Below are 15401 nucleotides of genomic sequence, written 5' to 3' on the forward strand. Positions count from 1 at the left end.
ACAAATAATACTCCATTTATCCTTCCTCTTCTGCCAAAATATTCTGTGCTCTTCTATTTCTGTTAGGATATCCTCTTCTATCCACTACATTTCACTGATCTCAACAATCTTTGCACATGCTAAGGTTATTAATGCCACCAATTCATTACCCTAATATTTCTGGCATTTGTACAGAGCAGGGGTATTCAACCCATCGATCGCGATCAACACCGGTCGATCGCGGAGCGATTTTTGGTCGATCTCTTGTGTATTCCTCCTTACTTGCAAATTTAATTCAAACTGAAAACATATTTTATCATTATTTTGTATTATTTTTAATTCATTTTAAGTGTATTGCTATTGTTTATTCATTTTTCGTTAAAATTGTCAAATCAGTAATTTTCTTATAAGTCCGGGTAAATGAATTAATTTGGATCAGTGGAAGTCAAACAGAGAGCCAAGTGAATATGATTATAAGCAAAGTGTAAAAACTCGATTGTAGCTTAAATATTAAATATTCCAAAGCACATTTGCATCGATTTTTTACTCAAGTCCCATGTGAATATTGAAAAAAATAAACTTTGTTTGTCTCGGTATAGTTTGTATTAGATGTTTTTGTAAATAACTCTTTTGAAGCTAACTGTATATACTGCTTTAATAAGAATATGTTAGAGTGTTAAAAACAAAGGCAATGTTTTTGTCTCTGAAGCTGTACATGGCGGCATTAGAAAGATTGTTATTGAAACTTGTATTTATGAGAAAGGCTTGCAGGCTCTAAGTGTAAACATCTTCGAAGTCAGTCAGAAAGAGTTCAAACAACTTTCTGATGGCCAGCAACTTACAATCAAAAGAAAGCGGAGAAGAACAAAAGGCATGCCGAACTTGAAACTTAAGATGAAAGACTCATACCGATTCTTTGGAGGTTGCCAAACTTCATGTGAGGTCTCAGAGGAGGCCTAATAAAAAGGGACTGAAGCAAGCAGAAAGGGTCCCGGTTACAGAATTGCTGTCAGAGAGGAGGCTGCCCGGTCCAGAGTCACCGTCAGAGACTGCCTGGATCCACATTGCTTGAGAGAGGAGTTTCCCGCTTCGAGAAAAGAACTTCTCAGTTCGAGACATCGCTAGAGAGAGAGAGAGACCACTTCTAGGCTGCAGACAAGGTTTCAAATTGCCGAAAGGAAGAGTTCCAATTGCCGGAGAAAAGTTTCCAGGCCAGGTTAATGCCTGACATTCACCAGTGTGTTGCATTTTCATTACATTTTGATGAATCAAACGACTTCACTGATATTGCTCAGTTAATGGCATTTATTCGCATGGTATTTCAAGATTATTCAAGTAAAGAAGAACTTTTGAAAATTATACCATTATTGGGAAGGACTAGGGGAGAAGACATTTTTTCGGCATTTGATGAATTTGTGAAACACAAACTTCTGCTTTTTAAACTTGTGTCTATTACTAATGATGGTGCTACTGCAATGATAGGTAATAAATCAGGCTTCATTTCATTATGTAAAAACGATGACAAATATCCAGATTTTTCAATGTACCACTGTATTATTCACCAACAAGTACTGTGTAGTAAAAGATTAAACACAAAAGATGCTTTGGATTTAAAAAAAAAAAAATCAGCTAACGCCTTTTTATTCCCGTATACGGGGAGTAGGCGAGGCCATTTAGCCCTATCTAACTTTTGGAGACTGAGTGGGCAGCTCAATCTCCACTGGTACCAATCAGAGATAGATGGCCCAAGGCTATTACTAATTAAGCGGTACATAGTGAAGAGAGACGGCTCAAATGTGCCGCCATCTCGTGGTCCCTAACACAATATACTTAATGTCTGAAATAATGTGGGTTCTACGGTCAATTTTCTTGAGTTTACGGGATGAAAAACCCGAGTTTCCGGGAGGAAAAACCCGCTCGCCTGTGCGAGAGATTGACTAACTCGGGAACCGGTTGAAAAAAAGGCTTAGAAAAATTTCCTCTAGTCGCCAACTAGACTCGAAACCAAGTGTTCCTTCGTGCGGCCAAGCACCGTGGTATGCAAATGCCACATCCATTGAGCTCCACAGGCTCCACAGATGTTTTGGATATTACATTTAAAATTGTAAATTCTGTTCGAGGAAAAGTCCTGCAATGGCAGTTATTTAAATTACAGGAAGATGATGAAAGGAAACTTCTGTTGTACAATAATGTTCGCTGGCTCAGCAGAAGTCAATTTTTAGAAAGATTTCTTGTATTAATTAACGATATAAAAAATTTTCTTGATGAAAAAGTAGATATTTATCCACAATTGAGTGATAAAAGATGGTTGTTACACTTATCATTTTTAGTAGATTTCTGTACGAAATTAAGCAATTTAAATTTAGAGTTACAAGGTAGAGATAAAAATTTAATTGACATGTTAAGTTCAATAAAAACTTTCCAACAATACTTACTTTTATTAAAGAAAAATATAAATGACAACGAATTTAGACATCTCCCATATTTATTAAAATTTTTTGAACAAAATCAAGAAATGCTTCGCTATGATTTAAAAGAATTTATTCGTGAAATAGAATTAGTCGAGGAAGAAATAAATTCAAGATTTAAAGATTTTAATAAAACTTAGATGATTGTGTCTTTTATCAATAATCCATTTCAAGAAAACTTGAACATCACAGAAATTTCAAATAAAATTAGTGGTCTGTTTGATATAAGTGGATTATGAAAGAATATTGGCCATGCAGGCTAAAGAGAATCCCAAACAGTTTTTTCAATATGTTGCAAGTAAAAGGAAAAATGTTCATGGCAGAATGATTTTAAAAAATGCTGAGGGTAGGGACCAAATCAGTCGATATGGTGGAATTACTGAACGAGCACTTTGCAAGAGTATATCATCCAGGTGGTGACATTGCAGGAATGGAAGAACCAACAGCTTATACTGGAATTGTGATGAATGAAGTAGAGGTAACTAGTCTATTACAGAAACTCAATGTCAATACATCTGTGGGATTGGATGGTATACCAGCCCGTGTCATACGTGAAGCAGCTAAAGAATTGTCAGTGCCCTTGACCATTTTGTTTAATTTGAGCCTCGGGTTTGGGTCAGTCCCAAGGGGCGGAAAGAGGGGAAAATATAATAGATTTAGTTTAATCCTTTATCCCAGTGAGAGCAAACAAAGTTTGCGCCTGAAAATATCTTCAGGACTAAATATAGTGTTGTACTATCTTATCCAGTAAGTAGTGCAACACCAAGGCAACTCGTGGCAAAGGTGGAGCATGCTACCAGGCACTTCTAACCCAGTATCTCCCATAATGCAAAACACATTTCCTATGTGGATATGTATACTGTTATGCATTAAAGGGATTGGCCATCTACCCAGACTAGTTTCGACCTTTATTGAGGTCTCTTCAGTGGGAGCCAGGCCCAGAGCTGGAGATACCAGGCAGAAGCAGTAGCAAGTCATCTGTGCCTATGGGAGTTGCCAAAAGGTTTATCACCTTTTTTAAAAATTACTCTGGATTTAGAGAAAGATGTTGAAAATTTATTTATCACTAGGTTAGACTATAATAGATTTAGTTTAATCCTTTATCCCAGTGAGAGCAAACAAAGTTTGCGCCTGAAAATATCTTCAGGACTAAATATAGTGTTGTACTATCTTATCCAGTAAGTTGTACTATCTTATCCAGTACGAGTTGCCTTGGTGTTGCACTACTTACTGGATAAGATAGTACAACACTATATTTAGTCCTGAAGATATTTTCAGGCGCAAACTTTGTTTGCTCTCACTGGGATAAAGGATTAAACTAAATCTATTATAGTCTAACCTAGTGATAAATAAATTTTCAACATCTTTCTCTAAATCCAGAGTAATTTTTAAAAAAGGTGATAAACCTTTTGGCAACTCCCATAGGCACAGATGACTTGCTACTGCTTCTGCCTGGTATCTCCAGCTCTGGGCCTGGCTCCCACTGAAGAGACCTCAATAAAGGTCGAAACTAGTCTGGGTAGATGGCCAATCCCTTTAATGCATAACAGTATACATATCCACATAGGAAATGTGTTTTGCATTATGGGAGATACTGGGTTAGAAGTGCCTGGTAGCTTGCTCCACCTTTGCCACGAGTTGCCTTGGTGTTGCACTACTTACTGGATAAGATAGTACAACACTATATTTAGTCCTGAAGATATTTTCAGGCGCAAACTTTGTTTGCTCTCACTGGGATAAAGGATTAAACTAAATCTATTATAGTCTAACCTAGTGATAAATAAATTTTCAACGAGGGGAAAATAGTTCCGCAGCATAATGGTGGTTCCAAGACTACTGTTGAAAATTACCAGCTGATCAGCATAACAGGAATTGTTATCAAGGTCTTGGAGAAAATAGTCAAAAGGAAAATACAAGATTGGATAGATGAAAATGGGATACTGTATCAGGGACAGCATGGTTTTGTGAAGGGTAGGTCATGTCTCAGTAACGTGCTCACGTATTATAACAGTGACGGCTGAACTGGATAAGGGTAATGGGTTTACAGTGATTCTACGGGGCCTTGCTAACGCCTTTGACAGGATACCACAGGGCATTCTAATCAGTAAACTGCAGCATATGGGGATGGATATAGAGTTGGTGAGATGGATAGGATGGTTGATGAAGAGATATCAGAGAGTGGTTTATTCAGGAGTAGAGTTCAAAAGATGGCCTGTGACTAGTGGTGTGCCGGAGGGTTCTGTTCTTGGACCACTGTTGTTTAATTTGTTCATTAACGATATAGGAAAGGATCTGAGAGGAACTGTGCATCTCTTTACGAATGAAGCAAAGTTGGGTAGAGCAATAGTGAATGCTCAGGATGTCAAAATTTTGCAGGATGATTTGGATAGTTTGGAGGACTGGGCTAAGGAGAATGGATGTCAATTTAATATGGAAAAAATGTAAGGTTTTGCATTTTGGGGTGAAAACATTAGCAGCAGTATATCATATTGGTGGAACTGTACTCCAGGAGAGTGATGAGGCAAGAGATTTAGGAGTGTTGGTGGATAAGGAGTTGAAGTTTAGGGGGCACATTGCAAAAGTGGCCAAATCAGCTCATCAAATCACTTGGTTGCTGAAGAATACTTTGACGAGCAGAGACAAGCATGTTATTGTTCCTCTGTATCGAGCCTTGATATGACCCCCATCTCTATTTCTGTGCCCAGATTTGGTCACCTAGGTTTTTTCTTGATGGGGAGGAGGTTGAGGGAATCCAGAGGCAAGTGACCAAGATTATAGTAGGTCTGTGGAATGAACCTTATGAGAACAGGTTGAGGATTTGTGGATTGCAAAAATTGGTTGATAGGCGGAGGAGGGGAGATATGATTGAGACATTCAAATTACTGAAGGGTTTCTATAAGATTAATCCAGAAGATATTTTTGAGAACAGGGCTGGTTGTGGGAGGACTAGGGTCATCCATGGAAGTTGGGCAAGAGTGTGGTTAGTAAGGGTATTAGAGCTGGGTTCTTTACTTTTAGAGTGCTGAAAGAGTGGAATAAGCTGCCAGAGTCTGTAGTGGGTGCTGTGACAGTGAATGAGTTTAAGGCAAGGTATGATAGATACTGTGTGTATGTCGAATAGTGTGTTGAACATGATTTGGGGCCTCCCTCGATGAGTCTAAGAACTCCCTGGAGTTGCCCATAATAATAATAATACAAACCAAGCTGAAGTAGAACTTCAGATAATAAACATTCAGAATAGTTTACATTTAAAATCAATAAACAATGAAGTCATTTGGAAGTATGCACATGAAAAATTCCCAATATTAACTGATATTGCGCAAAAAATTCTGTCGTATTTCGGATCTACATACTTGTCAGAATCCGCTTTTTCAAATATGACAGTCATAAAAAAATCAATTAAGAAACCAAATGACAAATGATCATTTGGATGATTGTCTGTGATTGGCCACTTCTTTATATCAACTTGACTATGAAAATATTATGAGGTCCAAACAGTGCCAAATTTCACATTAACTTTTTTTTTTTTTAATCAAACAGCATTTCCTGTAATTTGTGAGTTTGCAATCAATCTGTTGTTTTTTCTAACTTTGGTTTTCCAAAATAGAGAAATAGATATTTTATTCCAATATATATATATATTTTTTTGTTGTATTAAAATAATTAAAAGTGATAAATAAATTTTTAAATACACAAATAAAAAGTTGTTTTTTTTTTAAATTTTTTGTTAATTTTTTAAATGTTTTGTTTATTTGTGCATAATCAGATATCAGGTTGGGGGAACATGATCTATATAAGAGAGTAGATCACCGAATAACTTTTTATAGAAAAGTATCTCGCGTAGTAAAAAAGGTTGAACACCACTGGTATAGAGAATGTATCAGTGCATTATCACTATTCCTATACTTCGCACTATTCCTTCCCAACCATTTGACTATATTCCAACTCCCATCTTCCAACTAACTATTCCTGAAGGCCATTCATATTAGCATCCTCCATCAGAAATTAGTTTCTCTTCCCTAACATTCACTATACGGCGTATACATTTCTTCTAATCAAATGCACACCAGACATCCACATCATCCTAGTCTCTTTGCAACACATTCTCACTATCATGTTCTTATTGCTGCTCTTTTGCTCAACTCTGCATTATCATATCTTGGCAATACATTCACTATCTTTCCTCTCACACTTTTCTGTAAAAACAACTGAGATCTCTTGCCACCCAATTCACACTATCTTTCAGGTCATTCATAAACATCATCTCATCCACATTTTCACTTGGTTTAATTATATGATTATGCTCTCTATCACTCCTCCAGGGTAAATACTCCTGTTTTGCACCTGAATAATTGTATTTTTTATACATGTAGAAAAGTTTTTTTACCTTGGGTATATACTATGTTAAAGATACCAAGCAATTTTATACGCTAGGATTTAATCCTTTTTCCCAAGTAAGCAAACAGACAAGTCAGTCAAGTTTGCACCTGCGTGTAGTGCAAGTCTGAGGCAATGCGTGGTAAAGGTGGAGTAAGATCTGATCACTTCCCTTAGTATTTTCCCCTAATGCAAAGCATTACCCCTTGCAGAGATGTATGATGCTATGCAACCTTGGTATCATTAACATAGTATATACCCAAGGTAAAAAACTTTACATCTTACTCTCATCCTGAGATTTTAATTTAATAATATCAAAGCACCTTGTGGCAACTTGTTTAGATAAAATTTATAAGCTCTGCATTAATTCAACCTCGGCATTTTTTAGGTCTGGCTCCCACTGACAAGACCTCAATAAAGGTCGAAACTGGTCTGGGTACTGGATCTTGCCTTTAATACATAGCATCATACATCTCTGCAAGAGGGTGTGCTTTGCATTAGGGGAAAATACTAAGGAAAGTGATCGGATCTTACTCCACCTTTACCACGAGTTGCCTCAGACTTGCACCATGTGCAGGTGCAAACTTGACTTGTCTGTTTGCTTTCTTGGGAAAAAGGATTAAAACCTAGCATATAAAACTGCTTGGTATCTTTAACATCTTTTATACATGTTCCCATTCTTTGTTTTCTATTATTCCCATAACTCTCTCCTATGTTCACTCCACAGTTAGCTTTACAAGTTTACTAATCTTTCCTTTCACACTTCTCATACCTTCCCCTCCTTTTCTCAGTGCTTCTCTTTAAGCATCTTATCCTCATTCTACTTTCACCTAATAAATACTATTCTCCAAATCTGCTAACTCCCTAGTCACTTCTTAATGTTACATCCACAACCACATTATGCTCACCTTCCTCACTCCTTGATCATGCTACTTATTTCTCTGCCAACACCCATTTCTGACAGATATACTGATTCTGCTACTACCATTGAACCAGAAATACAGATACCATCCAGCTCTTCCCATTGTCTGCACTTTATGTAGACATGCAATCCATCTCTTACCTGCCAATTTTTAATTGCCAAGAAGCATTGGTCACCTGGTTTTCAGAAGGATGAAGAGATGTTGGAAAGGGTCCAAAGGCAACTGACTAAGGTAGTTTCTGACCTCTGGAATGTCGAGTATGAGGAAAGATGGAAAAGATGTAATTTGCAGAGTCTAGTGGAGAGAAGGAAGAGGGTAGATATGATAGAGACCTACAAGTTGGTAAGAGGTTGTTACAGGATCAATGGTGGAGAAGTTCTACAGAGAATAGTGGGAGATCAGGGGAGAACCAGAGGTCATCCCTGGAAACTGTATAAAGAGAGTGTGAGTAGGGGAGTGAGAGGCAGGTTTTTTTCGTGCAGAGTTGTGAATGATTGGAATGCCTTGCCTGAGAGTGTGGTGTCTGCAAGGAGTTTGAATGTGTTTAAGACCCGGTATGATGAGATGTGTGCGAGATAAAAGGACCTCCTAGATGAGTCTTTGACTCCATGAGGTCTTGTTTAATAATAATAATAATAATAATAATAATGTTGCAAAACACAGCATGCTACAAGTTCTTGTATGTATTTTTTATGTAGCCCTTAATGGTGGCAGGCTAAACAATGTGTCAGTTAGTTGATGCACAGTGGTCACCATTAATGAAAGATTTTACAAGATGTAGACAAAATACACTAAAAAAAAAAAAATACTTTAAACATACTCAACTTCAAAATATAAAATTCTCCATACACAATTATTTTTTAATTTTAGAAATTATGGACTTTACAATCGTGTTATAAAAAATTATTTTAATTTCCTGATGTATCAATCTTCATATTAAGGTCATCTGATCTACTCTATACTATAAAATAAGCTGAAATTGGAAACAGATGTGATGTCGGCTTGAAACGGATGTAGGCTGTAACGTTTTTGTCAAGTTATTTGAAAAGTTTTGAACTCAGGGGCCACCCTGGGTGCAGGGTCTTCAAAATTAGAGTCATCGGAATTCAAGGAGAACCGGCCTACCAGTCTGGAACATGGGGGGGGGGGGGTGAACCATAGGGCAGAGCCCCCTAGTACAAATATACAATAGTTGAGTTACATTTTGCACAGTATGCTAAAGAGAATCATTTGATGAACGGTTATTCTACTGGCATGAATAGCGTGCCTCTAGTGAAAATATAATATATATATTAAAAAAGTAAATAAATAAAAATTTATTTAAGATAAAAATTAAAAATACGAATAAAATAAAAAACTAATTATTTAGAAACTACATTACAGCCATATTCTATTTAAGATAACATCAGAGAAACGTTCTTTCATACAGTAACAATAGTTTTCTTCAAGTAACAAATGATATCCTAATTTAACATGACACTTGTGTGAAGTGCGAGCTAAACGAGGATTTGATGAGTTCTAATATGAATTGCATGACAGAAAGTGTTATTAGCGAGAATGTCGCAGGAAGAATGAATGTTTGTTCGAAAGAGAAGCATGGTGTGAAAGAAAGACAAAAAATTTTTAAGAAAGCATTGAAAAAGAAAACGAGTAATTTGAAAACTGTAATGGATGGTAAAAGAATGAAAGGAATGTGGAGGAAAGAAACAAAATTGAGAGAACGAAAGAAATCGGAAATAGCGTGCCGAAAGGATTGGAAGTGGGAAAAATGGAAAGAATGAATGAAGCAGGAGTCGAGAGTTCGAAAATAAGAAAGATTGAATGATAGAGAGAATGTGACACGAGATTCGAAAGTTAAATTGAGTTGGATGAGGCAAGAGATGAAATGAATGTGGAGTGAAATTAAGAAAATTTTGGTGAAAACGATTAAAACAAATTAAATAGGTATGAAAGAGTTAACGAAAGACGAGTGAGTGGTGTTGCATGGTGACTCCATTATTAAAGGTGTGCTGGATAAGAGGATGCACAAGGTATGTTTTCCAGGCGGTAAAATGAATAGAGTGATTGAGGCATTGGATATGAAGAGGGAGCGAGCGAAGCAATTGATGGTTTTAATAGGTGAAAATGACTTGACAGAGGACAAAGAGCACATCAGAATGAATATCAGAAGTCTGCTTAGATGGATATAAGAGAATAGTGTGACAGGAAGGGTAGTAAACGTGTTGCCTAGGTATGACTGCGGTGAGATGAGGCGGAGAGCAAGGAATATGAATGGTATTGTTGGCTGAAATGAGGAGAGGGGAGTACAATTTGTTAATGTGTGGAATGAGTTTGAAGGACGAACTGAACTGTCTGGATTGATGGACTGCATTTGAGTGGTTATGGTGCGAGTCATTTGGAGACTGTTGCTGGAAGGTAGAGAAGTGAGTATAGAAAATGAGTCGCATCAAGTGGGAAGTGATGTAGAACAGCAGGAGAGTACAACAGGAGAGATTGAAGAGGTGGTTATGAATGAGGAAGTAAGTAGCATGAGTATGGAAAATGAGAGAATGGGTGTGCAAGATGAACAGCGAAACAGAGAGGCTCAGGGTGGACAGGGGGTACACAGCGTGAGAAAGATGGATGCTCCAAGAGGATGTGTAGACAGGAAAGGAATGGATGACCTGGGATCAAGAGGAAAATGTTGGAATTGAAGAGGGTTCTAAAATGAATAAGCAGAAAGGAAAATGGCCCCATTTGAGCATGGAGAGATCACATCGAATAAGTGTTATCAGTGGAACGAGTTGTAGATCCAGGAATGAGCTGTTGTGTTTATATACAATTGCTAGAAGTGTAAGAAACAAGGCAGATGAAATGGGTGCACTAATCAAGTCTGTTCACCCCAAAATTATTGGAATAAGTGAGATATGGTTACATGAGGACGACATCCTGACAGAAATAGAGATGGAAGGATATGATGTGTTTCGTGATGATAGAAGGGGTAAAAAGGGAGGGGAGGAGTGCTATTGATGACAGAGAAAGAGTTATGTCCATACAAAGTAGAGATGCAAGAGGGAAATAGTGCCAGTGGTTTTGAGGCAGTATGGTGTGAGATAGAGCTGACTTGATTGGATGTTGTTATAGTTGATGAGTTTTTGAGGGATAACTACCTCAGACGGTATGTAACAGACAGCACACAAGGATTGAGAGTCTTGGATTTGGTCATTTCATCAGAGGATGTAATTAATGAAGTGTCAAATCACCCACCATGAGTGACTATGAGGTGATATGTGGAACTACAAGGGGAGGGGGGGGATTATAATCAGCATGGAATGAGTAGTTAGCTGGAAAAAAGATCAATGCAGCTTGGGGGATTTTCAAAAACAATTTAGTAGATGCAATGTCTTAATGCATTTTAAGGGCGAGAAGGTTAAATAAGGTAGGTGAAATGGATGAATAAAGAGATTAAGCATGCGATACAGAGAAAAAGGGCATTATGGAGGCAACATAAGAGAAGTGGAAATAGCCAATTCCATGAGGACTGCAAAGACCAGGCAAGGTAGGTGACTTGGTTGGTGAGGATAGTTAAAGAGAGGTATGAACAGCAGTTAGCTAATGAAGCAAAAAGAATCCTAAGGAGTTCTTTCAATATGCAGCCAAAAAAAGAAAGAATGATTGTAGAAGGATGAAATTGATAGGAGAAAATGGTATAAAGACAGCTGTTGCAGAAGGTGTGGTGGAGATATTTAATGAGCAGTTCATAAAGGTCTTTCAAATCTTGTGAGTGTGACTTCATGGAGAGCTTGAGAGCAGTTGATGGAGAGACTGACCAAGTCAGCAATAGGTGTATGGGGATTTGAGCAAACTAGATGTAATTAAGGCTGTGGGAGTTGATAATCTATCACCATGTATTTTGAAGGAATGTGCCAAGGAGTTGATGCCAGCCTTACCATATTTTTTAATACGAATCTTGCACTCTGTCAAGTTCCTAAGGAGAAGGAGGGCAAGATTACGCCACTTAATAAAGGAGGTGACAACTCAAGCATCAAACTATAGGCTATCTGTGTGTCAGGTGTTCTAGTTAAATTGTTAGAGAAGCTTCTGAGAACTAGGATTCAGAATTGGGTTGACAACAATGGTATTATCATGCATGGATTTACTAAAGGAAGGTCATGTTTTAGTAATCTATTTACTTATTACAATAAGGTGACTGCTTCCATGCACAGAGGAGAAGGATACACAGTAATATACTTTGATTTTGCAAAGGCTTTTGATAGATTACCACATGATAATCAATAGTTGATAGTTAAACTGGAGTGGATGGGGTTGGATATTAGATTGGAGACTGGCTATCTAATAGGTGTCAACAAGTTGTGTATGGGGGAACGATATCCAGGAAAAGGAAAGTTACTAGTGGTGTGCCTCAGGGGTCTGTTCTAGGGCCATTGCTGTTTAACTTTTATATTAATGATATTGGTGAAGATTTGGATGGAGATGTTCAGTTGTTTGCAGATGATGCAAAGCTGGGACAAACCATGAAGAGCAGAGAAGATATGGCCTTACAAGAAGACTTGAGTAATTGAGTGATTGGGGATGCGAGTTCAATGTTGCAAAATGTAAAGTTTTAAAATTTTGAAAACAAAAATGGGATGCAGAATTTATGCTTGGTGAGGATATATTGTTGGAGGCGGAAGAAATAAAAGTTCTGGGGGTGATAGTGGATAAGGATCTGACATTTAGGGGACATATAGCCAAAATTATGAAGACAACACAAAGGCTTCTGGGAATGATGCAGAGGACACTGACGTGTAGAAGTAGGGAGATTCTTGTTCCTTTGTATAAGGCTTTGATTAGGCCACACTTGGATTATTGTGCCCAGATATGGTCACCTGGTTTTCAGAAGGATTAAGAGATGTTTGAAAGGGTCCAAGGGTGACTGACTAAGGTAGTTTCTGACTTCTGGAATGTCGAGTATGAGGAAAGATTGAGAAGATGCAATTTGCAGAGTCTGGTGGACAGGAGGAAGAGGGAGAGATATGATAGAGGCCTACAAGTTGGTAAGGGGTTGTTATAGGATCAATGCTGGAGAAGTTCTACAGAATATAGTGACAGATCAAGGGAGAACCAGAGGTCATCCCTGGAAACTGTATAAAGAAGGTGTGAGATGCGGTTTTTCTTGTGCAGAGTTGTAAATGATTGGAATGCCTTGCCTGAGAATTTGGTGTCTGCAAGGAGTTTGTATGTGATCGAGGCATGGTATGATGAGCTGTATGTGTGATAAAAGGACCTCCTAGATGAGTCTTTGACTCCATGAGGTCTTGGGTAATGATAATAATCATTCTTCCTCTTACTTGATACATAGTAAAACAAACAAACAAGAAAATGTATGGATTTTCTTTGGCTTCTTTAGCTAATTTAATCTCATAATCCAATTTAGCTCTCCACCAGGAGGGAGATATTGAATTTAAGTGGCATTAGCTTAGGATAAATACACTATTTCTATGAGAAAGAATAAAACACACACATGCATGCACACCAGCACACACAGCATAATATTACAATTTCTAGAAAAGTCGATAGCTAAGAACACTAAAGATATTCTTACCGCTGCTGCCATCTTGCCTTCATATCCTTGCTCTCTATAGTAACGATTATCATTACGACGAGAAACAGTGATCAACAGAGCTAAGCTGGCACTCATGTAGAAAATGAAGCCAAAAATATGATAGAGAAATTCCTGAATGTGAACATGATGTTTTAAGAATCACATGAAAAAATTAGTTATAAATTAGAATAATTATAAATATGACATTAATAAAATTAACGATATTCTTAATAAATAAAAGAATAAAGCTATCCGTATTATATATCAACAATATGGCAACTAATTTGAACCTCTGTAGGTTCATGCTCAAACTGTTAGTAGAATAAGTGAAGAATCTCTCCTCAATATCACAATAATAAAAACAAACAAATCGTGCTCATAGTCTTTTCTCCAAAAATGCTCAATGAACAATGAGATAAAAAAAAAATATAATAATAATCTCATTGTTCATTTGAATTTTTGGAGAAAACACTAAGAGACTGAGACACTCCTGGGCAAGATTTGTTTTAGTAAGTTAGGTCTCTTTCCCCATGGTCCTCTCCCTGGACCATGGGGAAAGAGACTTACCTGCAAGGATCAATAGTGTTGCAGTAAGCCCACTAGCTGATCGATTCAGCAAAACAGGCAGTCCTGGAGGGCCTGGCCAGGATCAGGAGCCAAAATAGTGCAAAATACCAAGATTTCCCCCCCCCCTCTGAACAACTCGACTCCAGGGAGTCCAAAGGCTCATCAAGCTAGGAATGACCCCAAATTCTATCACCACCTCCATAAGCTGCAAAACCTCACTTGTATCTATATATTGGAACCTTCCTTTATTATGTTGTATGTTTCTATCATATTTCTCAAAGTTTGAATACACATTCCCTCAGCCTTGTAAAGTGGAAGAATAACTTACTTTTTATTACAACTTAGTGTTCTCTTCTATAGTGCAGTTATCTCATGACTTAATCATCTTTGCAATGTAGTACCTAATCTTACTCTCTCCACTATAATTCCCACATCTAACTTCTTTCAGCAGCTTCTTACTACTTTCTAACAAGTTAACTACTTTCAGCAACTTTCCATTCACATAACTCTTCCTGAAGTATCTTCTGTCCAAAATTATCATGAGTTCACACTTGGCAACACTGAAGTAACATTTATCTAAATAACCAGTCTGTTCAAGTCAACCTGTGGGGATTTTGTATCAGTTATATCCCTTGTTACTCACTTCCAACTTGGCATCAGCAAGTAACTAAAGGTTGTCAATTGGTAGAGCCTCTGCTACTAATGGCTTGCAAAACGTTAAGCAAGCTTGAGCATGGTTAGTAGTGGAAGGGAATCAATCTTTCAATGCTGTTGGCACACTCTCCTTCAATGAGAGTTTGGATTCCCTGGAGGTGTCACATAATAATAACAACAATATCACACTCTAGATCATTCACAATGTCACTAGCAGTGAGGTTAAGCAATAATCCAAGTATAGAATAAATCCTTTATTACATTATCAGTCACTCCCTTTCCTTTTAGACTAAGCAACTTACACATCACTTTCTGATACTTGTTAGTAAGCTACTCTCTCCAATCTATGCAAAGTTTATTTTGCAAGCAAGCCCATCCTCAGCCTTGAAATGGTGGGAGATGGGCTCCCAAATGCTTGGAAAAATCCAGAGGTATTGGATTTTTCCAAAGGGAGTGCTGCTGATGATAGCAGGGAAATTAAGTCCACATAAGGTAGACATGAAGGGGGGGAGGGGAAATAATGGCAATGGTTATGAGGTAGTGTGATGTAACATAGAGGTTGAGAGGAAGACATTTAGTTGGATGGTGCTATAGGCCTGGGAATGTGGAAGGTGGTGATGAAGAAATGTATACACAAATTGGATTAGTGAACAAAGGAAGGGTAATTATTATGGGTGATTTTAATTATGGTGGTATAGATTGGAATGAAGAGATAGCATTTGGGAATAAGGAAAATGAATTTCTCAAGTTCTTGAGATATAACTATCTCAGGCAGCACGTAAAGAAAGGCATGCGAGGATCAAGAGTTCTAGATCTCATCATTTCATCAGAGAATGTAATTATTAGAGG

At 37.6% G+C, this 15401-nt stretch overlaps 1 protein-coding gene across 1 annotated transcript in view; it reads right to left on the minus strand.

The window, feature by feature from the left end:
* Positions 1-15401, minus strand: part of LOC150096658 (uncharacterized) — a 78615-nt gene that overhangs the window by 7871 nt on the left and 55343 nt on the right. The window contains exon 3 of the mRNA XM_090408521.1: positions 13332-13463. Coding sequence (XP_090264647.1) covers positions 13332-13463 — 132 coding nt within the window. The remainder of the gene's footprint in view (positions 1-13331; positions 13464-15401) is intronic.

The sequence above is a fragment of the Typopeltis vanoorti genome, chromosome 18, assembly GCF_054136105.1.
Source record: "Typopeltis vanoorti isolate ZY-2024b chromosome 18, IOZ_Tvanoo_1.0, whole genome shotgun sequence".
Lineage (NCBI taxonomy): Eukaryota > Metazoa > Arthropoda > Arachnida > Uropygi > Thelyphonidae > Typopeltis > Typopeltis vanoorti.